The sequence below is a fragment of the Pygocentrus nattereri genome, chromosome 12, assembly GCF_015220715.1.
Source record: "Pygocentrus nattereri isolate fPygNat1 chromosome 12, fPygNat1.pri, whole genome shotgun sequence".
Taxonomy (NCBI): domain Eukaryota; kingdom Metazoa; phylum Chordata; class Actinopteri; order Characiformes; family Serrasalmidae; genus Pygocentrus; species Pygocentrus nattereri.
Window position 1 is genome coordinate 6305918 of NC_051222.1, and position 27038 is coordinate 6332955.

The window sequence follows — 27038 nt, forward strand, 5'->3', positions numbered from 1 at the left end:
AAGGGGTTTCTTTAGATAGGCAGTCTTTAACGGTACACTTGCAAGGAGGGGGTTCTAAGAAAAAGTCAAAAAGTACATCAGTACTGTGATAGTAATTTTAATATTAATGCAGTGCTATTGCTACTATGCCCAGCAAGCTAACAAACTAGCTACATCGGAACATCTCATGCTCTTCTTACAGTCTTACTTTCTGGCATATATATCCACAATAAAAAAATTTAAAAAACATGAATACAGGTGAAAGGGGTGCAATATGACAAACTTTTTAAGTATCATTTTTATGATGTTCTCTACTGAGTACATCATGCATATTATCAGTACTTCTAAAAGACTCAATATATCATAATTAAGACCGATTTAGACCAGTTGGCCTAGCCATGCTCAATGCATTCGCTTATAGCAACTGTTGCTCAGTTGGGAAAGATTTACACACAGTGGCCATCGTCCAGGGGTCAGTATTTTATGTCCATTTTACCGTCTTGTTTGTAAACATGTCTCGGTATGTGCAAATGTCCTGGTATAGGCTAAAAAATATAAACAAAAAAGCAGACTTACTTTAAGCTTTAGCTCAGCTGTAGCCGCTTTTCACACATCTCTGGCAGGAAACTTCCAAAAGTGGAATAGTATCTGGCAAAATGTCTCTCAACGTTTGACTCTGTCAACGGAGTCGCTTCTCATTCACCAGCTTCTTGTTCGAATTTTCCTGTTCCACCTTAAATGGTGCCTGAGGCGCCAGAATGTAGCAAACTGCTGCACCTTGTGAGGTGGAACAGGAAAATTTGAACACGAAGGCGGAAAATAAAAAGCTGACTTCAGTGTAAGGACTATTTGTTTGGCAGTTAAACCAGGAATCAGAAATCCAGCTGGATTGATTATAAACCCAACTAAGTCTATTAATCTTTATTAGTCTATTAGTCTCCAAATTATCGATGTGCGGTATAATTCCTGTTAATAATTCCTAGCTAGGACAGATTGTTGTCTATGTTACTATGGTGACCAGCGGTCTGCGCATCAGTCTCAGGGTTAAAGATCAATGAATTAACAGTTAATTCTAAAACTAGAGTTAGAACCAGTGTTAGAACAACCAGTAGAACTTTATTTTACTACAAAGGGGGATTATTTTATTATATACTTTCAGCTAAAAGTCGAATTCTGCTGTGGAGCCACAACAGAGCAATAAAAGAGCCGCATGTTGCCGACCCCTGCCTTAGCCCCACTCAACATACTGATAAACTGCACAGCACATCTCAGGTTTTGTGAAAACACATGAATTTCTCAAACTGGACTGATACAATGTTTGATTAATATCACGTTCATACACCGTAAAAAATAAATTCATTAATAATCCACCACTCCAACAGGAGATTGCGAGTTGGAACCCCAGAATTGCCACTGGCCTTCCATAATTGGGTACCCAAGAGAAGAATGTGATACGAGCTAGGATCCTGTAGCTCTAGCTAGGGGAACTTTTGCCTAAACCAATTAGCTTGAGTTGGGTGAACAAGTTGAGTTACCCCAAGAAACGTTGTTTAATGACTTACCTTAGAATATTAAGTTGACTTAACTTAATTGCTGCACTATCCATTTGGACTGTGCTGTTGCAGCTAATCAAAATTAAGTAGATAGAATTTGCTACCACACCAATGTTAGCTTGATTACACAATAAAACAATTAAAAATACACCAAATCTTTTCTAACGTACAAAGCAAAATAAATATAATAAAAAATGAATGACCCACTCTAAACATGCCACGCTCTAGAATTCCTTATATAAAACATGAAAAGCCCTTGGGAAAAATCTAGTGCAGCCCATGAAATAAACATCTGGAGCGCTAATAGATGAAACAGCCAGTGTCCTGCAGAGTGAATATTTGAGAACACCAAGCGACTCCACCATAAAACCCATCAGATAAACTGGATTAACCAGTGTGCATCTATCACGCTGCCCTCAAAGTGAACTCACCAGACATTGGAATTCAAATATGCAATGCTCCCCAGATTTTCTCCTTGTCCCCTGCATTCACATACAAGCCCTGTTAAATCATTCATGCATTCTTGTCTCCTGCAGCAGCGGAAGAATGACGCCGCTTGAACCGGCTTGCAACACCCTGATCTGGAGCCACAAAAGCTTGACTGCCTTCAGCGTGGACCAGCAGGAGGTACGTAGTCATGATCCCCCGTTCTTTATCAGTTGAAGTCTGATTCTATGCAGCTGACTAGTAGGGAGGGCAATCTGAGATGGACAGTCCTGTGCAAAGGTCAGAGACCACCCTTCGGTTATTTCATTCCCAGGCAAAACAGCCATTAAGTATAATTGCCATTTTTCATTATAGATTTCATTCTTTTAGGAAACTTGCTTTTACCTATAATCAGCCAATTTCCAAAGTTTAGTCTCAAACCTGCTGTTTATTCATTTTAACGACCGGGCCCTGGGGTGGTCAGTCCACTCATTTAATCTCGCAAAGGGGAAAACTTTGAATGCTGTTTATATGATGGGACAGGTTTGGTCTACCATGCCTTGCAAGTGATTAGGAGTGCATAGGAGTCCAATTTTCTTAATTTCTTTTAGTAATCTTTAATATTCAGTTTTGCAAACTTCTTTTCTGTCACTTATTATTCTCTTGAGAATAGTCCACCATCCAAAAATATCCAGCCAACAGCGTCCTGTGGGCGGCATCTTGTGACCACTGATGAAGGACTAGAGGACGACCAACACAAACTGTGCAGCAGCAGATGAGCTGTCATCTCTGACTTTACATCTACAGGGTGGGCCAACAATAAAGGTGCATCTAATAGAGTGGACAGTGAGTGGACACAGTGTTTAAAAACTGTCTGATCCACTCAGTCTAGCACAACACACCCTGAAGAACAAGGTATCAGAGAAACAGATGGACTAAAGTCTGTAACTGTAGAACTACAAAGTGCAGCTATACAGTAAGTGGAGAATGAGTGTAGAAACAAGGAGGTGGTCATGATGTTCTGCCTGATCGGTGTACACTACATAACCTAATTCCTTAGTACACAATGTACTAGGCATATATATATATATATATATATATATATATATATATATATATATATATATATATATATATATTACGTTATCAGTAAAACTATTATTATTATTCCATTATTAGACACGTTACACTATTAGACAATATGCCATGTATGACGAAGTGCTTCCAAATGGCTAACACTTCCTTTTATGTAAAGTTTCCCTCTGCAGTGGAATCGTCAACTTCAGGAGAACGCAGTGCACAATAAGAGGTGGCTCTCATTTACATTCAAGGCATGGAGATGGGGGACGAGTGAAGAAGTTGAAGGAGGAGGAAAAGAAAAGGTTGGTGAACCCAAGGTTCTTGCTAATGAGGCCAAAGGAGAGGGGTTTGCTTAGTGCCGTGAAGCCATTCCAATGAGGAGGGGCTGGTGGTGCTGGGAGAGGGGGTGAGAGGGACGTGCTTGAAGCCTGAGCTGGTTAGTTCTCCTCCACTGCATTTCCAGTCCCTGGAGAAATTAATTAATCAGTACACGAAATCATGCGACTTCAGGAGATCAGCCGACAACAACTGGAGGAACGATTTTCAAGCACACTCAGCTGCTGAGGAGCCTCACGTTGTCGGGGAGAACAAAGATAGATATATAGATAGATAGATAGATAGATAGATAGATAGATAGACAGCACTCACCCAGCATAGGCCAGTTATTATAATAAGGGTGATACTATACAAAAAGAAATATACATAAATATACAATAATATTTATAACCTGAGATCAAAAAGGCAGTAATGACTGTACAAGAAGGCTTAGGTAACTGCATATATTGACTTACTGAATAAATATGTGCAAATATCGGTACTGAAAAAGTTGGGCCTGGCTTATTATTACTCGTGTTCTTGACAAACTTTGCCTTCCGCCCAATGACCGCTGGGATAGGATCCAGCACCCCCCCCCACCCCCCCTCCTCGACCCTGACGGAGAAGCAGCTTAGAAAATGGATGGATGGGACCAACTTTCAGGAATAACTTCATAATTCAGTCATTAACATCAATATATGAGAGCATACAAACACAACCTCTGCTCTGCTTCCGGCTTGCAATTCCCTTGGTCCAAAATGTCATTCATAAGTAGGGGCTAAGGGGAACTGTGGAAGTCAAAGTCTGAAAGGCCAAGAAATCTCTTAGAAATGCTTGTATGCTGCTCAGAAATGCAAAGCAAAACCCCCACATGGCGCCAAACGACAGGCAGGGAAGATTAGCTGACACAGGACAAGTGGTGTATGGTCTTGCCTGCGATGTTGTTTGTAGTAACATGACCTACATGGAAGAGTCATCAGAAGGAAATCTTATAAGCAACATCATCACCAACGTCAACATCTGAAGTACGGAAAACATCTACTGAATTAAAACTGACCCTCAATCACCAAATGTATATTTGGAGGGAAAAATGAGCCGCATAAGATGGTATTTCAGAAAAACCAGGTACTTTGTTGATAAGGAACAGCCTAGTTTTATATAAAAATATTTAGGAAAAAAACAACTACTATGCGTTCTTTAAAGTGGGGGAGCAAAAGCGTGCTTGTTCCGCACCCCACCCTGCCCCCCGCCCACTGAACATGTGGATGCAGGTGCTCAACTTGCTCCATTGTTTTTCCCGTACCACCTTACAGGAACACAGAAAGAAAAAAAAAGGAAAGGAAATCAAACCTGACACGGGACCTCCTACCAACGGGGTGCCTCGTTTCAGAATGCAGTGTTATGCTAGAGCTAGCGCTCTGGGACCTGAGTACAGTGATCTCTGATTCACTTCAGTTAGAGAGAGGTGGGAGGATTGTGCCAGACTCACTTTGTATTCTCTTATGAGAGCAAATTAGGAACGGGAGGAAATGCCACTTCCCAATTTTATTCCCCACTTAAGCAAAGTAGAGTCTGTATTTCAAGGCTGTCAAACCCCTGCAGTTAATCTGCTTTGAATATATCATCCCCTATTACACTAATCTCATTCCCATGCTTAGGTTATTACTTCGCTGCGTGTGAAGGTAGCAAAAAGGAGCTAAATGAGGATTTGCCTCGCACAACGATCGGCGTGACTGGAACAGAATCGAGTAGCAAATGTGAGACGCCGAAGGTGATGGTTTTTGTGGTAGGAAAAGACGGGAGTAAGTCATCGTGCCATGCTCAAACCCCTTAGTCATGAAGAGTCACTAAGCCAGGGATTCCTAATCCTGGTCCTGATGATTTACCACCCCGTAGAGTTCAGTTCCAACCCTAATCTAGCACATCTTTTCCAGGTAACAAAGGCCTTCAGGGGCGTCCGAACATTTGAGCCAGGTGTCTTGGATCGAAACTTTCCAGCGTGGTGGATCTCTGGGGCCAGGATTGGGCAGCCCTGCGATAAGCATTTAGGCGTCTGAGAAAATGATGTATTTTAAAATGTAAGAGTTTTTTTTTTATTCTAGTTTTTTATTCTAAACAACATGTTAATAGTTTTACTAAAACTGAAAAAGAAATTCTGGTAGCACTTTACAGATATAAATGGGTTAAAATGTGGTTATAGTATGCTGATGTTTTATCCATCTCAGAAGTATTTGCTAATCTAGTATTATTTGAGATAATTTAATTAACTAAATTAAAATGAAATTAATTGGTATCTCAGTAAAAGTGAGTAATAAGAGGCTCAAGTTGGCCAGAAATGGTCAAAAATGACTTAAAATCTTGTTTTGTAATTGTGGTTTTGCAGTGATTTTCCCATGAAGTTCTGGAGATTTTGTTAACTATGGGGCAGTCGTGGGCTGGAGGTTAAGGAACCAGCCCTGTGACTGGAAGGTCGCCGGTTCGATCCCCTCAGCTGACGGTGCATGACTGAAGTGCCCTTGAGCAAGACACCTAACCCCCAATTGCTCCCCAGGCACCATGGATAGGGCTGCCCACTGCCCCCTAGTGTATGTGGTGTTGCACTGCACAGATGTTGGCAAATGGTTCTAAATTCGAATATGCATATCATCGCTATTGTACCTCCAAAATTGTCAGGAGAAAGAAAAATATACATGACTTCCAATGCATTTTAATGTAAAGAGAATTCATTCTAAGCAGGTTTGAACCAAATCTGTTTGTCCATTCATCATTAATCGTAACACAATGTAACGGTCAAAAAAAAAGAAAAATGAAAAATGACAAAAGACTGGAGATACAAGGGGTTATTAATTATGCCTGCTGAAAATATTACAGTTTGGGCACCTTAATATAACAACTTTCACAGCTTAACCAAATCTGCACATCCTACGTCCACAAGGGCTTCCTATTTCTTCAGTATTCAGAGTGGCATCCGCAGTAATATCCACCCACAAGAACATGCGCCCTCAGGGGAGGAGGACATTCGAGATTTCAGTCATGCAGCAGCCTAAGATCTCTACTTTCACAAGCACCTGGCTTGCATATATAGAGCACCCGCACAGCCCCACACACCGTTCATAGTAGCTTGACTGATGTTCATGAAACTTTCACAAGCAGATTTTCCACCATCAAAGTTGCCCTGCATGAAAAAAAAATGGCAGAAACTAGTTGAATTTCAGCGCTACAACTTCAACTGAAATTAATTTTTCATGGGAGTGTTCATGCAGTGCCTTCTGGGATTATTGGCACCACTGGTAAAGAGTGAGTACGTATGAGATTTTCAAGCTAAGATTGAGCAGAAAAAAAGATGTTTTTATAGGCTTTTCAGGAGGGAGCTGAATTTCATGACCATCTTTAAGATGCTTTGAAGGCATTATGTAAGGTTGACCGGGTGTTTTTTTTTTTTTTAATGCAGTGAAATTCACAGGCACAATAATGGACAGCAGAGGTGTCTTTTACCTGCCACTATCAAGTAAATCTCAAGTGTTACATTCAAAGTCTTAAGTCCCAAGTCCTCAAGCCAAAGTCTTGAATTTTGAACTATTGACCAAGCACTCAAATGTTATAGGCTGTGAATAATATTGTAGCGTATTCAAGAAATGCTTCTGCATGTTGGCTTAAGGTTATGCATTCTCTAGCCTTTCTTGTGCTAAGGACTCTTATTGTAGAGGGTGGGACTAAGTACTGCCCAGGGGCAGAGAGAGAGTGAGAGAGAGAGAGACAGAGACAGAGAGAGACGTGAGCTGGGTAGCGAATGGACCGTTAGCAAAGAGAAAATTCTGCTTAACTCTGCTGGAACAGGTACAACACCTGGAAAATAAAGCACCATGGTTGGTGTGAATGCTGGGTGTCTTTCAAAAGTAGCGAATGCTACAATATTACAGTCTCTGAGTGCAGAATATGTTACTTGGATATCTGTTATAAAGCTACACCTGAAGAGGTTTAAGCTAGAACATGATAAAAAACGTGAATATACACCATCGCTAGCTTGGCACTAACATAGTGGTAGTGGTAACTGGGTGAACAAAAGACCCTTTAAAAAGGCAAAAGAAACCTAGTTTCTTTGAACATATTTATGGTTGGCATGAACTGACATGTTCATGATTTTATGACTATATGTTTTAGTAGATGTGATGTTTGTTTACTGTCTTGAAAACATCTCAAAACAGAGATCCTCCTCTGGGTTAAAAATGATAGAAATTATCTGTTCCTATTAATATTAGCCCGTTTCACAATGCGCTGCACTACAGTCCCCAGCAAGCACTGCAATGTAATTTGTGCTCTGACTCTTCTACCCCAACCTCAAAATTTCAGCTGCAGTTCAACCAACATAAACAATGTTAATGAACTTGCAGCAAAGAAAGGTTTCACGTTATTTGTATAGTCCACTTTAGTCCACTATAGAATGTCTACAGATGTTAAAATTCCTAATAGAATATTGGTTGAAACATAAGCTATGGTGGGGATAGAGTTAAGATTTGGTTCAGGATTAGGGCTAGGACCAGGGTGAGAGTTGGGCTTGGGTTTTAGGTTGAGGTTAAAGTTAGGGTTAGGATTAGAGCAAGTTTAGAGTTAAAGGACAATGATGGTCAATTTAGTAGATATTTAGCTAAATGTAACTTAAAAGTAAATCAAGCATCTACAAAACACCTAAAGTGGACTATCCAAATAAAGTGCTACCCAAAGAAAGGATGCCAGGTGGAGACAGGTAGGTTTAAAATATTAAGCTCCTGGGGACATTTTAAATTAAATTTGGAATATTAAGTATTCATGTAATAATGTATTGCAAGGTCTACAACAAGTGCCTATATTTCACTGCTGAAATTGTTGCATATTTTGAATAAATAATAGCCAGTTCAGGTTACAGCACAACATTAATTAATTTAAAAGGAAATAAAAACATTTTTTTTCTGTTGTTTTTTTTGTTGAGTTTTTCTAACATGACCCTTTTACTCGTTGACTTTGACACCCCTGGCCTAGACAATCTGCTGACTTGACCTCCATTGAAAATGTATAGGAGGAGCATCAAAGGGACCTTGGGAAGCTGAAGACGGTTTGTTAAGAGGATTGGGACAAAATTGAACCATAATGCTCTAAAAGGCTGCTTACTTTTTCCCGTAGGTACTTTGAAGATGTAACGGCCAACAATGGCTTTTGCAAAGTTATTATCTACGTTTTTATTATAATTTTTGTATGGTCTGAATATTTTTCCCTCTATTATTATTATTTCTTCTTTTAAATCCTTGTTATATTTCCATGGTTATACCTTTGAACAAAAAAATCAGTTTTATGAAATTTCAGCTTTACAGAACCGCAGTTGGACACTGTGTGTACAACAAATTATTAATCGATCATTTAGACTTGCACCAAACTTTTGAACGGTAGCTTACCTTGTTTTTTTCCTATATCACACCACTCAATTCATGCATCTAATTCACAGGCATGTCCTGCGCCATGGGCCGTGACAGCACCGGCTTTGGAAATCCATCCCCCATGCCGAATCAAATTTCACTCCCTGCGGCTCCGGCCTTTCAGAATGTGCCAGAAGGCAAGGAGAGCATGGCTTTGCTCTACAGGAGGCCAATCTAGCAGCAGGACACTCGAAGTGAATGGTAGAGCACACTGTGAGAACACAGTAGGGCCGTCTCATGGATGATTTGAGGGCCTGATGTCCTGGGGACTGGGCCCGGCCAAGGAAGAAAAAAAAGCGCTTGACCAGTGAAGCTACGTTGCGAGTGAGAGTGCAAGCTGGTAAAGAATATCTGCAGCGCAGCAGTGGCGAGCAGGACTTGAGGAGGATCTATTGATCAGAGAAGATGTTGAAAAACAAACCACAGAGCTGGGAATAGTGACTCAAAGTTGAGCGCTGAGAATTCATGTTTCTGACTATATACAAAGGGTTGCCAGTTTACTGGGTACACCTTATGCCTACAACCACTGGCCATTTTATCAAAAAACATCTACCACCTGCAATTCTTAGCAGGTTGAGAGCATATACCTAAAAATATCAAGCCTAGAGTGACCTGTGGTCAGAAACTGGCCATCTATGAAGGACAAGAAGGTGACTAACATTGTAAAATAATGGGTGAGCTAGACCACCAGTGTACACCAGTCAAATAGGACTACAAGGAAGGGATCTCTATTTAAGGTTTTTGTTTATGAAGACCTTTAACAAGGAACTGGAGCTCTTACCTTTGCAATCTGCACACACCAATTGAGGAGCAGCTGGGAGCCAATGTTATCCTTGTGTTCATGCACGTAGTCCAGCAGGCAGCCATGGGGCATGAGCTGGGTCACCAGCTGGATAGCAGGGCTCAGGCACACTCCCAGCAGACGCACCAAGTGGGGGTGTTCGATGCTAGCCATGATCAGAGCTTCCTGGTGGACAGCAAGAGAAATGCAGGTCAGGACTTCAACACAGCACACAGGTTGTTGTCCAAAGGTATTCAGGAGTTGGACAAACCCTACGGAGATATAACGTCTGAATAGTACTGTGCATACAGTATACACTTTTCATTATGTATAGAAACACAAATGTAGCATTAGGAGTCCTGCACAAGAAACATTATCTGTGCTTAATTGGTTGGATTTTGTTGCGGTGACAATTGCATTTGACCGAGGTAAAACCTCCATTGCCAGCATGTACTGCACCTGAGAGGGGCCACCAAGAGTGCTGGAGCTTGTTAAATCCAGACATTGCCATATAAAAAGATAGAATGCTAGGCATTGTGCAACAACCTGAATGACGAGGATGAGTAGGCGCAGAAAAAGAAGAAGCTTAGACCACTATCTTTCTAAACGGAACAGCTTTTAAAACATCGTCTTTTCGACTGAGGGTGAGAGACATCACAGAACAAATGATGTTTTGCTGATCTTACTGCACGTAGGTGGCTCTGTTTGAAATCTTATGAAATGCCATGTTATGGCTATGGAATGAGCTTTTGCTCGGAGCAAGGCTTAAGCGACGGACTCCAGCACAGTTAGCAGTAAACAGCAGACAGAACTGCCAGGCACAACATTATGAAGCCAAAGAAGGAGACAGTACCCAGAACAAAGGTGACCTCCATAAGTGAGGCTATCCCTGACATCTACTCCTTATACATCTCACCCAAACCTCAGTGTGTCAACAGGTATTTTCAAATGATATGAAAAACTGAAAAACAGAGATGAAACATGGTCCCCCTTTGCAGCTCTAACAGCTTCCACTTTTCTGGGAAGGTTTCTACAAGATGTCAAGATGTTGGAGTCTGTCTGTGGGAATTTTTATCTGGAAGATCATTCATCCAGAAGAGCATTTGTGAGTGTAGATACTGATGTTGGATGAAAAGGCCTGGTCACAATCTCCGGGCTAGTTCATCGTAAAGGTGTTGGATGAGGTTGAGGTCAGGACTCTGTGAGGGCCAGTCAAGCTATCAAACAATAGCTGAAAGTGTGCGTCTTTTGCAGTTAGATCTGGTGCAAGCTGTTCAAGCTGGGGGTAGCTGTTAGATATGGGGTTGTGAAGAAAAATGAAAATGCATTCCAGGATATGGCACTGCCTGAAGTCTGTAGCTTTGTAGAATCTTCCTTAAATCAAACCGAGGGTTTAGGGGGCTGCTGATAGAAACTTACTTGACCTATATTAGACTTGGACTGTCCTTCAGCATGGCAGCCGGGATTTCCCAAGGTGCAGAGAGGAAGTCCGGGAGCACATTTCTTTACCAGAATCAGAATGCAGAGCAAGTCTTCTTCAGCAGTTAGTCAAGAAGCCGGGTCAAAACCGGCTCACAACCTTTTTGTTCTTATCTCTTCTTTGGTCCTTAAAGGTATAGTCGAACCAAATGTTGCTAGCATGTCTCGCAATGAACCTAACTGATGCTTTCAAAATTGTATCATGTAGCTTGATCACGTCAATGCAATTGTTAAATGATACAATAAAAGTCTTGAAGACTGTAAGGGTTAAAATCATTACATTACCAGCATCTTTAGAACAGAGTCTGAATTGAGGAACTCACATCCATAAACTCCACATTGGCTTTCGGTCCTGTCGCTTCACTGAGGATTTTTATGGCCACTGGAATCTTCACACTCTCTCCCTCTGGAACCCAGACACCCTGACAAAAAACAGATAAAACTGAGATAAGAACCACATACAAACTTACGACTTTCACAAAATCGAAATTTTGGGTGAAAATAATGTTATACACTTAGCATATGTACACATACTCTAGGCAGTTTTTACCTTGTAGACAGTCCCGAAGGCTCCAGTGCCCAGGATCTTCACCCTCTTGAGCTCAGTCTCCTTCAGTATTCGTAGCTGGGCCTGATTGGGTGCCGTTCCACTGGGTGTTAGTGGCTCCACCAACTGATCAAAACAGAAAATCCCAGAACAGTTATTGTAACAATAATAGCGCATACTGCATATATGTACACCCTGCAGCTCCCAGACCAAAAACCAATAACATATATATATATATATATATATATATATATATATATATATAATATAAACTCGACTCATTGAAGGTTACGGTCAGACAGTAGATCGTGTATATAAACTCGGCTCATTGAAGGTTACGGTCAGACAGTAGATCGCGTATATAAACTCGGCTCATTGAAGGTTACGGTCAGACAGTAGATCGCGTATATAAACTCGGCTCATTGAAGGTTACGGTCGGACAGTAGATCGCGTATATAAACTCGGCTCATTGAAGGTTACGGTCGGACAGTAGATAGCGTATATAAACTCGGCTCATTGAAGGTTACGGTCAGACAGTAGATCGCGTGTATAAACTCGACTCATTGAAGGTTACGGTCGGACAGTAGATCGCGTATATAAACTCGGCTCATTGAAGGTTACGGTCAGACAGTAGATCGCGTGTATAAACTCGACTCATTGAAGGTTACGGTCGGACAGTAGATAGCGTATATAAACTCGGCTCATTGAAGGTTACGGTCAGACAGTAGATCGTGTATATAAACTCGGCTCATTGAAGGTTACGGTCAGACAGTAGATCGCGTATATAAACTCGGCTCATTGAAGGTTACGGTCAGACAGTAGATCGCGTATATAAACTCGGCTCATTGAAGGTTACGGTCGGACAGTAGATCGCGTATATAAACTCGGCTCATTGAAGGTTACGTTCAGACAGTAGATCGCGTATATAAACTCGGCTCATTGAAAGTTACGGTCAGACAGTAGATCGTGTATATAAACTCGACTCATTGAAGGTTACGGTCAGACAGTAGATCGTGTATATAAACTCAGCTCATTGAAGGTTACGGTCGGACAGTAGATCGTGTATATAAACTCGGCTCATTGAAGGTTACGCTCAGACAGTAGATCGCGTATATAAACTCGGCTCATTGAAGATTACGGTCAGACATTAGATCGCGTATATAAACTCGGCTCATTGAAAGTTACGGTCAGACAGTAGATCGTGTATATAAACTCGACTCATTGAAGGTTACGGTCAGACAGTAGATCGTGTATATAAACTCAGCTCATTGAAGGTTACGGTCAGACAGTAGATCGTGTATATAAACTCGGCTCATTGAAGGTTACGCTCAGACAGTAGATCGCGTATATAAACTCGACTCATGGAAGGTTAGGGTCAGACAGTAGATCGCGTATATAAACTCGGCTCATTGAAGGTTACGGTCAGACAGTAGATCGCGTATATAAACTCGGCTCATTGAAAGTTACGGTCAGACAGTAGATCGTGTATATAAACTCGACTCATTGAAGGTTACAGTCAGACAGTAGATAGCATATATAAACTCCGCTCATTGAAGGTTACGGTCAGATGTAGCAGGCTGGTTATTGAGTTTCGGCTTTCATGTTTTTGTGTAAGAACAGATCAAGCAGGTCTGTCAAATGGGCTCTGTTAGGTGTCTCTACAGGTTATTAGGGGTTAATATGACTCTGTTTACATGCTATTGTCACACACAGAGAGAATTACAGCAATAATTGCTCCATAATAAAGTGGCACTTGTTTCATTACTAGTGAAATGCTGGCTAATGTGGAGAGTGAACTTCAGCGTGTTTGTTTGTGTGCGCATGCTGTTGTTTCATTAGGCTCTAAGTGCTTGTTCGAGAGCATGGTGAATCAGAGAAACACTCCTCACTGCTCTCAGAAGAGGACTGGGTTGGTGTGCACAGGCTGAAACACTTACTCTGGATGCGCTGCTTTTATTCACGCTTATCAAGTTTGATTACCATGCGCTCTCTTTTAATTACTTTAGTGACAATCAGGGAACTGTAAAGTCATTATTGTTTAGTATATCTAACTCTCAGGAGAGGATTTTCCAGGTTGTCAACTGTGCACAAGGAATGTCAAAAGAAAATACAAACATTTTTTGGACACACCACCTGTGATTTACTGAGTAGTAAATTGAATGATGTTTAAAAATGAATTCATGCCATTATAAAAGCCATGAAACACACATTAATACACTGAAGGGATCTTTGCATTAAACTAAAAAGGGAAAGTTCGTAAACAAACTAAGTTATCGCTATGAAAATTAGGTGGTTGTCCAAGTGGTACTATGAAATCCCATGTGGTTGCTAATGTGTTGCTAAGTTGTTCCAGGTGATTGCTAAAGTGTTGCTATACCACTGCATTAGAATCCCAAGCAGTTGTTAAGATGTTTCTAAGCCATTGCTGTGGTATCCCAGGTGGTTGTTAAGCTGTTCCAGGTGGTTGTTAAGGCATTGCTGCACCACTTCTATGTTATCCCACATATCTCAGGTGGTTGATAAGATGTTGCTATGCCACTGCAACAGAATCAAAAGCAGTTGTTAAGATGTTGCCTAGCCATTGCTATGATACCCAAGGTTGTTACCAAGGTGTTGCTAGGACAGAGCTATAGATTCCTAGGCAGTTGTTGAATGTTTGTAAGCCATAGCTATGTTATCCCAAGCAGTTGTTGAGATGTTGCTAAGCCACTGCTATGCCACCAAAGGTGGTCACTAAGGTGTTGCTAGGGTGTTGCTACAGAGTCTTAGACAGTTGTTAAGATGTTGATAAGCTTGTTGTTTGTAATCCCATTACAAGACCATTGTTATAGAATATCAGACAGTTGTTGATGTTGCTAAGCAGCTGCTATGGAATTCCAGGTGGTTGCTCTCAACATTCCTTCATTCATCTCCTATGTGCTTTGAATGAAAACCGCACTTTGAATGCACAAGTGTGCTATTCCCATCTATGATTTGCATTCCTGCAAAGTTCTCGCTTAAAAACTGCAACCCATTAAAAGGGAAAAGAAACCTTGAATAATAAGATGAAGAACAGTAAGTTGGCTTTGTCATGCACATCATATCCTCTTTAAGGATTCATTCAAGGACTCTGTCCTCACAATTACACAGAAGCCCACGGTTATACAGTACCTGACGACAGAAGGTTCGCACTTATACAGTGACGTGACGGCATGCATGTGTTAAAGAACCCGAACAGTTACATGACCACGTAAAATTTGATTCTGACCAACCTGTTTGACCTCAAACCTCGAACCAGACTTCGGGGAGCTGGACAGAACTGACTGCATTTAAAATAAACATTAAGGGGAGCTGTCCCTGCCTTTGAAACTGAAGTGCTGAGTGCCTTCAACCTAAACTTTAAGAGGAGCTGTCCTTTCTTGTGGTGCTGAAATCCTCAGTGGCCTTAAACTAAACTTTAAAGGGAGCTGTCCATGCCTGTGGTTCTGAAGCATGAACTCCTTTTAGCTTGAAAAATTCACTCAGAATCTCACTGCCAGTGCAGGTCTGTAACTTAATAGAATGACAGGCTGTATTTGAAACAAACCATAAAAACACATAGAGAACGGTGAATATGATTACAGTGGAGGGCTAGGATACTGTGGTACTCAAAAGAAAACTTGCTAAAAAAGAGTTGGTCTTCCTTTAAGTTACGTTACCCCTTATTAATCACACATCGGGGGAAATTTGCCTCCACATTTACCCCATCTGTGCAGTGAAACACCAACATACACACTAGTGAAAGCACACAGTGAGCACACTTGTCCAGAGTGGTAGGCAGCCCTATCCACAGCACCCAGGGAGTTAGGGGTTAGGTGCCTTGCTCAAAGGCATTTCAGTCATGTCCTGTCTGTTCAGGGGTTCCAGTAAACCAGTGGTTTACTTCCCTAACCTCCAGCCCAGTTCCCTTGCCAGTTTAATTCACTTTACAAAAGAGTGAAACATTTTAAAACAAACATGAGAGAAATTGGGCCTTAGCGCAAAACCATTCCCACTCCAGGTAAAGGGAGAGGACTTGCCCCAGGTGGAGGAGTTTAAGTATCTCGGGGTCTTGTTCACGAGTGATGGGAAGAGGGATCGTGAGATTGGCTGCAGGCTGGGACAGGCGGCAGCAGTAATGGGGTCACTGTACCGGACTGTAGTGTTGAAGAGGGAGCTGAGCCATAAAGCGAAGCTCTGTTTGCCGGTCGGTCCACATCCCGACCCTCACCTGTGGTCATGAGCTGTGGGTAATGACCGAAAGAATGAGATCGCGAATACAAGCAGCGGAAATGAGCCTCTTTGCAGGGTGGCAGGCTACAGTCTATTTGATAGGGTGAGAAGCTCAATCATCTGGGAGGAGCTCGGGAGTAGAGCCACTACTCCTCTACCAGCTGAGGTGCTTCAGGCATCTGATCCGGATGCCGCCTGGATGCCTCCCGGTGGGGTTGTACCAGGCACGGCCTACCGGGATAAGGCCCTGGGGTCATCCTAGGACCCGCTGGAGGATTACATCTCCAAACTGGCCTGGGAGCAGCTTGGCATCCCCGGGAATGAGCTGGAGGAAGTTGCGGGGGACAGGGTCATCTGGGATTCTCTGCTCTCCCAACTGCTACCACGACCCTATCTGGATTAAGCGGTTAACCACGACGATGATGATATTTTGTATCTGTAATTTTACAGATTTCTTACTGTACTTGAGAAAACACACTTCTACTGTTGATTACTTAATGGAGTTTGTCTGGTAACCCTGAGGCTGAAATCTTAACCTTTTGTTTTACACTGTCTGACCATAGAAGGATGGAGGACATCTTTTAGAAATCCTTTATAAAACACCCTACTATGACGAGCGACGTTTCTTCTGATGTGTCATCATTTCTTCTGATTTGTTTCATATTGCACTTGAGGTCCACTGACATATATTGGACAGAATTTTCTTCGGAAGACCAAATGTACGGTCACAGCCACAACCTTTTCAAGAGGGTGTCGTCATCACCCCACATAACTTTTTTGGTTGAAAAAATGCTCAATAAAAACTTTATATTGCTTTGTATTGTCGCTATATAACCGCACAGTTACATATTAACATTATGGACAACAACAATGCAACTACTGGTGATGCGTTCACTGTTACAGAACAATTACCATGTAATTACAGTGAGCAAATTTTTCCAAGACATTGATAATAGTGAATAAGTACAATAATAAGCTTGCATTGGAACATGCTAGAAAACCATTCTATAAGGTGCCAGTATTTATTCAGCAATGAAATCAATCTATTTACCTTTAAAAGATTGTGGCATAAGCACTGTGAAATTGGCATTGATCCATGTGATTTGATTAGATTATATTTACACATATGTTCTACTACAACTATGTACAAGCTACACATTAAAATAAGTGGACAGTTCCTGTGCAGTCATACAGAACTTTGGTTACCATGTCACAACCTAAGCATCCCATTGCAGCTAGCTAAATGTTAGAAAGCTTGAGTTTCCTGTGCAGATGCAGTGCAAGCGTTCTCATAACGTAAGTACTTACACACCTGTTACAGTCTGAAGCCTTATTGGGAAAAACAGCAGCTCAAACTAACCGCAGGTGTAATTACATAAAAGAAAACACGATGTTTCAACTATCAAGATGCTTTTGGGTGAGTACATGACCAATAACTGAAGTGTGTGTTTACATAAGCCATACTACTGTAATCCATCTCTAATAATAAGCACATCACTATTAGTTACATTGTTGTTGCACGTGTTATTGATATGTAACTACACAGTTATTACACACATTTTTATTAGCTTTCATTTTAGACAAGGGCTTAGAAGAGTTGCCTCACTACTGTTTATAGAGGATTGTAGTGAACTAACCTAAGTCAAAGTTTACTAAAGGAGACGAGCATTACTGTGTCATTATTATTTTTATTATGACCGGTGCTGTCATTGTTCTTTCCACTGGTCAGCGCTTCACTCGGCCGATCACAGCATCAAACTCAGTACATCACACCTCTCTAACGACTCTGTTCTCACTCCTACACACGGTCTCTCACCTCTGTCTCCAGGAAGCGGCGCAGAGCTCTTTTCTTCTTGATGCTTTTACGTCTGGCGAAAATGGCAAAGCCCAGCGCTATGATGACCACCACAAACAGCCCACCGATCGCTCCGGCTACAATCAGGGGCGTCCTAAAGGGCCAAAAACAAAAGAGAAATGTGACCAGCGATACGTCTTCTGTAAACATGCCTGCTCGCTTCTTACAGCAGTGCCACAGTCGTGTCTAGAGCTGTGGTCACTATACTTCCACCCTGCGTCTAATATGTTGACCTCCCTCCTTAACCAACACCAATGGATCGGATCCAGCACATCACCGACTTCTGAAGATAATTAGCCGAAGCAGGTGTAGCAGACTGTAGTTGGAACTAGACCCAACAGGAAGGTAGATCTCCAGGACCAGGTTGGTGACCAGTGCTCAGGAGTGAGGTTTTCCCCATTTATACACTAGTAAAAACCCTTTCTGATGACGTGTCCTGGACATCTAACTTGATATCTCAGTTAACAGACCTGGCTGAAAGGGTAGAATCTTGTCTCTTGGTTGTGTTTATTAGCCTTTAGATCAGCAGCTAGGTTGGCAGTGCCCATAGGGATTTCCAGTATCTGTACGATGTATTTGTGTAGTGCATGCTGGGTACTGTAGTGAGAATGAAGCCACGAAAACATACAAAATCATGAATTCTATCAATCCGATGAGGCTGAGGGATACAATGCTGTGCTATACATATTAAACTCTAGTTTTAGGCTAGAGTGCCCCTTACGCCTCTTACCAAGCCAAGTTTTATTACACACTTATATAACCTAGGAAAGGTTCCATCAGTCTGCATGGTTAATGAATAAGAAGCTTCTTAAAGGGTTAAAAAGTAAGCAAAAGCAAATCTGTAGCCTTTTCACACCCCTAGTGGCAAAGAAGCTGACATCTACATACTAAAATACTCATAAATAGGTGATGAGCTTAATAGAAATTGTATTCCCCAATTTTTTTATTTCTTCACATTTATTGATTCATTATTTTTATATTTACAAGAAAATGCTGAGAGGAAATTCATAATATTTTGTATGATACTATATGATACAGACTTTTTAACCGCTTAAAATCCAAGGCTTATTACAACTAAAGGCTTATTATTTAATAACTACATTGATTAGATTGCTGAGCTATAGATGTACATGATAAACGTTTGGACCTGTCGCTGGATGCTGGACATTTCCAGAGTAAAAGAAACCATTTATTTGAAACTATTTATTTGCTCACTGTAAATGCTTCGAAGATGCTTATCCTGCATTTATCTTACACTATATGGCCAAAAGTATGTGGACACCCCTCCTTTGTAATGAGTTCAAGTGTTTCAGCCACACTTATTACTAACAGGTGTATAAAATCAAACACAGACATGCAAGACAAACGCAGATAATAGAGATAAACACTGGCAGTAGAACGAGTTGTACGGAAGAGTCAGTGACTTTAAACATGGCACTGTCATGGTGAGTGCCACTGGAAGCAACATCAGCACAAGAACTGTCTGTTGGGAGCTTCATGAAATGGGTTTCCATGGTTGAGCAGCTGCACACAAGCCTAAGATCACTCCTGGATGGGTTTGGTGTGGAGGAACTCCAGTGGTCTCCACAGACAACATCACTAAACACCTTTAGGAGGAACTGGAACATTGATTGCGAGCCAGACCTTCTCGTCCCAACATCATTGACCTCAAAAGTGTTCTTTTGAATGAATGGTCAAAAATCCCCACAGACATCTCAAAATCTCGTTGAAAGCCTTACTAGAAAAGTGGAAGTTATTATAGCCGCAAAACGCGGACTAACTATATTCACGCCCATAGTGTTGGAGTGAGGTGTCCACACTTTTGGCCACATTGTGTACATTTTACTAGCTATTACATGTAGCCTTATTTACCCTAATGCATAACACTGACCTGATTCTAAGCCTAATCCTTACTGCACACCAAAACCTAAACCCAACCCTCACCCCAGTCCTAAACCTAACCCTAACACTGTTGACAATCAGTTGAATCAGTTGAAATTGAAGATCTGTGGATAATTTGCTTATGCCTGTCCAAGTAACATGAGACCCTGGTTTGTCTTGATCTCAACCGCAACTTTAATCATCTTTCTGCTGTTGATTTAATCTAACAAAACCATATTTACACATTACATGGGTGCACCAGTTACATACTAACAGATTTTCTTCTGACCTGTCCAGTAGCCCAATGCAGTCTTGGATGCGGGGTCCAGTGCACCTGCAAAACAGAGTCAGCTGCCTGACATATGACTTTCAACTTGCATCGCCAAGCATTTAAGAAGAGAAACTCAAATAAAAATGCAAATAAGCAAACAAGCACAATGTGCACTGTCCACCTTCCCTTATAGCCCTAAATGCCAGACAATAGTAGAGCAGTGGAAGAAGTCCATTGAAGAAATATCTGTGTTTTCACATACAGATTCTCTGAGATTTATCGGTGAACATCACAGGCATATGAAGCTATGGGTACATTCCATTTGGTGCTGGTCTTGCTTTCCTATGATCGATTCCGTATTGCACTACCAGCACAGCTTTGAACTTAGCTTACTGCTCATTAGTAATGCACAGATAAATTTAAATAACTAATCAAGATTCCCACCAAGGCGGTAAATAATACGTGGAATCATATCATGATGAATACTGTGCAATGCAATACTTGGAGCCTATTTCAGAGATTTATTCCGGGAGTGGTTTTAATATGCAGAAGAGGTCAGCGGCATCTGGCTCTTACTGAACTGAGCTCGTTTAGAACGAGATGCAGAACCAGCAGAGAAACACAGCGAGGGGCAAATTAAAGCATGTGGTAGGGAATTCAATCTCTTCCAGTTGGACTCTTTCAAACCACCCCTCAGCTCGTGCTTTAAACCACTGACCACTGTGAACGTTTTCGCAGACCACCCTTCACGTCCAGTCAAAACAGCCATTACATTCAAGTTATTCATTCAATATTTAATGTCCACTTTTTACATTTATTGCAGCTTCCATTCCTTTCCGGAAGCTTGATTTGAGTTTTTCAGAGAACTTCTTTCCACATCTCCAAAGTTCTGCCGTAGAAGTTGGTTGCATTTGCTTCTCACAGTCCGAATAATACCAAACCCATATGATGATGTTGAGGTCTGGACTCTGACGTGGACAGTCCATTGTCCTGAAAGAACCAGCAGCTTCTCTGTTTGATTTGGAATTGTTTATCTTTATTTTTTTAAATAGATATTATGTTATAATCTATTTAAACCCAAGGCATTCACCCCTTAAATGGCCAGAGCCCACTCGCTGGCCAAAGGACTTATTACACAGGTCTGTAAACTAAGAACAGCTTAGCCAGTTTGCACTGAAGTCCCTTAACCAACCTGAATTTTAAGAGGTTAACTGAGACAGCATTAAGCTAAACACATACACAAATATCATTCTAAGGGGTCTTTTTGTTGGAAAGTGTCTGCCGAAGCCCTGACCAAGAATTTCCAAATTCCAAATTTCTTGTGAAAATGTTTCAGTTTCCAGCTCTGATTTTGAACCAGTTTGGTAGAATAACTCACACAAAATACAAAACCTATTAATATGTTAAGGGAGCCCTGACGTTAGAGCAGTAGTTAGGCTATCTAGGCTGAAGTTGTAGACTTGCATGAACACCGTTTCTTCTGAAACAGAACAGCGAATGCAAGCAAAGTAAAGACTTGGGCTTAGTTGCTTGTTTTATGTAGAGAGTGGTATGGACGCTGCTCTGCTGCTGCCTGTCTGCAGGACCTGGTGTCGTCTTTGGATTTTGTGTCGTTGTTCATTTTTTTTTTTTTTTTGGAAGCTGTTGCCTGGACGACTAGAATCAGCAAAAGATCAGTGGAGGCCTGACAGTAACCAACGGCGGCAACCGTCACCGTGGAGATAAAGGGAGTGGGGACGCTATGCAACGAAGGCTGAGAGTATCACAAAGATCTTTGATTTTGGAGCATAGATAGAGAGAGAGAGAGAGAGAGAGAGAGAGAGAGAGAGAGAGAGAGAGATGAGAATAAGAGAACAAAATAAGGAGAAAGGAGTGCTGTGTTCTTCAGCTTTTCTTGGAACCAGCTTACACAAAAATCCAATTAGTTCTGGGAGCAGCTGTTGTGCCTGGAGGTCTGGGGGGATACATAGACACATACTTGGGGGTTCACATGTATATACACACACCGACCAGCCACTTCATTAAGTATATCTTCTTGTTTCTACGCTCATTGTCCACTTCATCAGATCCACCTACTGTATAGCTGCACTTTGTAGTTCTACAGTTACAGACTGTAGTCCATCTGTTTCTCTGCATACATTCCTCCCCTTGTCTTTCAGTGGTCAGGAGCCCCATGGACCCTCACAGAGCAGGTACTATTTGAGCGAAGGACCATTTTCTGCATGTTGTGAGAGAAGCTAACAAAACGGACGAGTGGATACAAGAAGGTGTGCTCATAGAAGTGGTGGATCAGTGTGTATGTCGTTATTACAGCGCTTTCTTTTCATAAGAACTTCTTCCACTTTTCAAAGAAATCCTTGTGGAAAATTTTTCCAGACCTCCAAAGTTCAGTCTTAGAAGTTGGCTGTATTGTTTTCTTTCCACGATCCAAGTAATTCCAGTTACAGATTTAGATTCATCAGTCCATAAAACCCCAACATCTCAGATGACCAGATGTCCAGTTTTGGTATTTTAGTGTAAACTTTCTTCTTTTTTGTCCGTCTCCTTTTCTCAGTGAGGTTCTTCTTGAACAGCTACACCTCCTTTCAGACCCATAGCACTGAGTCGTCTCCTCGCAGCGGAAGGATGGACAGCTGTGGATGTTTTCAGATCTGAAGCAGTGCGATTGTCTCCTCTCTCTCAGTGGTGAAAGCTTTAAGTGCTGTTCATCTAAAGGGGGAGTTTTGGTGGTCTACCAGGGTTTTTAAGAGTCTGCACTCATTCCATTTTTGGGATTCCTGGTTTTTCACTCAATTTGCATTCCTTAAGCAGATCTAATCTCCCTATAAATATCTCCCGGAGGGCTTGAGCTTAGTCGCTGTTTTGACTGGAAATAAGATGCATTTAAATCAATAAGTCTTTGACCTTTGAGGGGTAAGTATCAGAATGTAATAACACTACGTCTGATTTAAGCAGTAGACCACTCGAGATCGCCAATAACATCACGGCTGTGTTTTAATCACTGTAGACCATCACGGCCGTGATGTCATTGGCATTCTATTGCTTTTATACAACAGTTAAATAAATACAGTACGATGTTAATAAACTCGCTCTCACCCCTGGGTGCAGTTGGGGTGGCAGGGATGGCACTCGTTGTTGCTTTCAGCGTATTTGAAGATGAAGCTGTTGGCTCCCTGCAGCCCATCAGGACATTTCTCCACACAGTTAGGACCATCTTTCAGATGAAGACACTTCGTACAGTGATCTGGACCCTACAGCAGAGAGAGAGAGGGAGACAGAGAGAGAGAGAGAGAGAGAGAGAGAGAGAGAGAGAGAGAGATGGGGGGGGGAGCAATAACACAAGATTATGCATATAAATGAAAAAGAGAAAACAAATAGAGCAACAAAACACTGACAGACCTAAATGTTTATATCCTTCACTTCCGCTTCAGCGATGCACTGAATTTGCTTGATTCAAAGGAGTGAATCATTTCCACATCAGTGATTCGTCCCCTGTACAGAACGTTCACTTAGCAAGTCTATAAAACATGTCATTTGACTGGCCGTGTTCAAACTTTTGCATGCAACCGTACACCAACATTCCACTTTATTAGGTACCCCTCCTCGTTTCTACACCCACTGTCCACCTTATCAGCTCCACTTACTGTATAGCTGCACTCTGTAGTTCTACAGTTACAGACTGTAGTCCATCTGTTTCTCTGATACTCTGTTACCCTGTTCTTCAGTGGTCAGGACCCCCATGGACCCCATGATAGACAGAGCAGGTACTATTAGGTACTAGGTACAGGTATTATCTGCAGTAACAATGACGTGGTGGTGGTGTGTTAGTGTGTGTTGTCCTGGTACGAGTGGATCAGACACAGCAGTGCTGCTGGAGGTTTAAACACTGTGCCCACTCACTGTCCACTCTATTAGACACTCCTACTTGGTCGGTCCACCTTGTAGATGTGAAGTCAGAGACGACAGCTCATCTGCTGCTGCAGTTTGTGTTGGTCATCCTCTAGTCCTTCATCAGTGGTCACAGGACGCTGTTGGCTGGATATTTTTGGTTCTTAGTACCGCAGCTACACTGAGGTGTTTTAAAACCACCACCACCATCAGTGCTGAGAATGATCCACCGCCCAAATAGTACCTGCTCTGTGAGGGTCCTGACCATTGAAGAACAGGGTATATGTTTAAATGCTATATTACACTATAATACAACACTGGTTAATAAACAGGCACTGAGTACTCGACGGAAATAAACAAAGGAGCCCTTTGACAAAGTAAATATGTGCGATAGCCCCTCCTGCACGGATGGTCAACTTCAGCGTCTAACATGCTTCAGGATGTTAATTATGCATGTTAGAGAGGGTCGACGGACAGGCTTTCACCTGGAAGGAAGAGCGAGGCTGACAGCTGTTGTACACAGTGCCTGACACTGCCCTGATTCCATGTTGGAAAAGCAGCCCTCAGCTGGAGTCATTATTTATGAGGCTGTCTGTAACGTTGTGGATCACAGTTTGGAAAGAGCGAGAAGCTCCTCCAGCAGCGCATCGTCAAGATTATGCACTCATGCACTGGAGCTCACAAATGGGAACTTTGATGGACTCTGAAAAGAGATCTTGCAGAAAATTCATCACATACCTTTTCAGCGCATAACGTGGAAATCGATATTTTCACAAGGCCTCAGAACTTTGATATGTCTTAGTATGCGGGTTGCATTATTAACCTGAGCATCATCACCACCAGTGACAAACGCATGGTGAAACGTTATATATGTTACATTTCTCAGTGGCAGCTCTTTGAAACAAAACAAGAAATTCTGCCAAAGGTTTGGTTTCCAAACGTTCAAGTGAAGCAAAATTACTTTAGTATAATACGAATATGATGAAATGCTGATGTTGTGTGAACAGTCTTGTTTTGCAGAAACAAAGCCAGTTACATTTTCCTTTGATATTTGTTGCCATGAGACAAATAGAAAAAGACTTAGCAGACCTGAATCTGTCAGTACAGAGTGTCAACCAATTTCAAGACCTACTTAGTGTGTAATTACTATGTAATTAATTGTGTAATTGCTGATTACATTGAAATTCCATAGCAAAATCAGGACTCTTAAAAGGGTCTAGTGATAACTAGAAATTGAAGACTCATTTACAGACATAAAGTGGCAAAGAAGTTTCAGGACACTGCTGACTGTTTTGATCACAGTAATTCCAAGATAGTGTTGCTATGAGGTTGCTATAGTATTCATTCTTGTTGGCAGAAAGATGCTTGGTGTTTGTTAGGTAGTTGTTAAGATGTTGCTAAGCCACTGCTATGGTATCTCAGATGGTTGCTAAGGTGCTGCTTGGCTATTGCCATGTTATCCCAGGTGGTTGTTAATGTTTTGCTAGGCTGCTACTTAGTATCCAAGGAGGTGGCTACTATATATGTGTGTGTATGTGTATATGTTCTAGTAAGTATGTGAGTCTATATATAATGTCTTTGACCGGCAGTGTGATAGATATTGTTTGGACATCATTGGTTGGCAGTAGGCCTGTCACGATAATTACATTATCGACTTATCGTACGATAATTTTTAACCGCGATCATTTTTGCCGATGTCGATAATTGGCCATTGGGTTTCCGCACAAATTTGTTTACATGAGAATAAACCGCAACTACGTTAGATTTCAGAAAGTCACGCAGTGCTGCTCTCTCGCAGTTCTTTAGTTTTCTTAAAACTAAACAGCTCCAGCAAGAACGTTTAGAGTCGTCCAGTCCAGATGGACTTTGTTTCAAAGCCACATTCCACGGCTCCGGTGTGGGAGTATTTTGGCTTTAAGCCAAATGAGCGTGGAGAACCCATCAATGTGAATGAGCCGGTATGTTTCAAAACGGTGTCAAAGAAAGCTGGCAATACAACTAACCTGAGGTCACATTTAAAGCACAACCATCCATCCCAGTTTTCCGAGCTGAAAACAAAAACTTCAGCTGGAGAGGGGTCTTCCCGAGCTGGAGAGGGGTCTTCCCGTCAGGTGGCTATTACGGATGCCTTTGCTCGGCAGTGTAAATACAAACGCGATAGCCCAAAATGGCGCACACTCACAGATAGTGTAACTCGCGATATAGCCAAAGAGATGCTGCCGTTAAATCCGGTCGAAAAGCAAACATTTATAAACTTTTTGTGAATTTGTGATTCGTATCACTGTGATTTATAGCATATACATATATGATCAGATAAGAGAGACTCCAAGTACCTTTGTGTTATGTTCAGAGTTTTAAAAAGTTGAATTAATGTAAATGTTACTTTAATATTTATGTTGTTACTTAATGTTGCAATGCCATTCTTTTGCACTTTTTGTTAAAGAGTTTATTTTGTTATAAAGGTCTGTTTAATATTTTGTGCAATTTTCTCAGAATCCACAGAGCCCAAGTATGGTTGTATTTTATTTGTTTTATTTATTTGGGATATTAAAATATTTTCATATTGGAAGCCAAATGTCTGTTCCTAATAATAAAAAAGTTCATTTCACGTTAAAATGGTGTAATTGTATTATTATGCTACTATATTATTATTGTGGCACATTGTCTTAAAGCTCCTTTGGGGAGCCCAGAAGCAAGAAAAAATTCTATAATGGCACTTTAAAATGACAATATTATCATTTATCGCAATAATTTCTGGGACAATATATCGTTCTGAAAATTTTGTTATCGTGACAGGCCTAGTTGGCAGTCAGAATCGAATTTTCTCAATATTAAACCATTCATTGCCACCAGAGTAAATTTTAGATTTTTTACTGTTCATTTAAAGATCAGAAGATCTTCAGCATTAAATTATTAAAAAAAACTTTAACATGTTCAATAAATTGGCTTTGTAAAAGCAATACTTGGTAAGATTCTCACAGCAGATTCACTGCAATTTGTACTCATTAAAAAACAAAACGTTCTAACTCAAATACCATACTATACAAAAAGTCAGAGACCACACATTCCTTAAGGAACATGTTATTTATTTTTCAGGAGTTATTGCTAAGGACATTAGATATTGCATCAAACCATTTGTATAAAGAATTGACTCAGATAAACTCAAATAAACTGAAATGAAAGTGAATAAAAAAAGAGTTTCCAAAACTGAAGTTCAAAAATTGTAGACAGAGGGGTTTTTTTTTCAGTATACCCAGCCTGTTAAACCAGCCTATTGGGAGCCCAATATTTGATTACCCAGCCTAT

The 27038-nt window shown here is 41.2% G+C and overlaps 1 protein-coding gene across 2 annotated transcripts in view; it reads right to left on the reverse strand.

Annotated features, from left to right (window-relative positions):
- Positions 1-27038, reverse strand: part of LOC108441681 (receptor tyrosine-protein kinase erbB-4-like) — a 249159-nt gene that overhangs the window by 20442 nt on the left and 201679 nt on the right. For both annotated transcript variants that reach the window (XM_017721334.2, XM_037543609.1), the window contains exons 15-20: positions 22941-23095; positions 19863-19907; positions 17654-17786; positions 11611-11733; positions 11384-11482; positions 9582-9767 (exon numbers count right to left, since the gene is read on the reverse strand). In XM_017721334.2, the coding sequence (XP_017576823.1) occupies positions 9582-9767; positions 11384-11482; positions 11611-11733; positions 17654-17786; positions 19863-19907; positions 22941-23095 (741 nt within the window). The remainder of the gene's footprint in view (positions 1-9581; positions 9768-11383; positions 11483-11610; positions 11734-17653; positions 17787-19862; positions 19908-22940; positions 23096-27038) is intronic.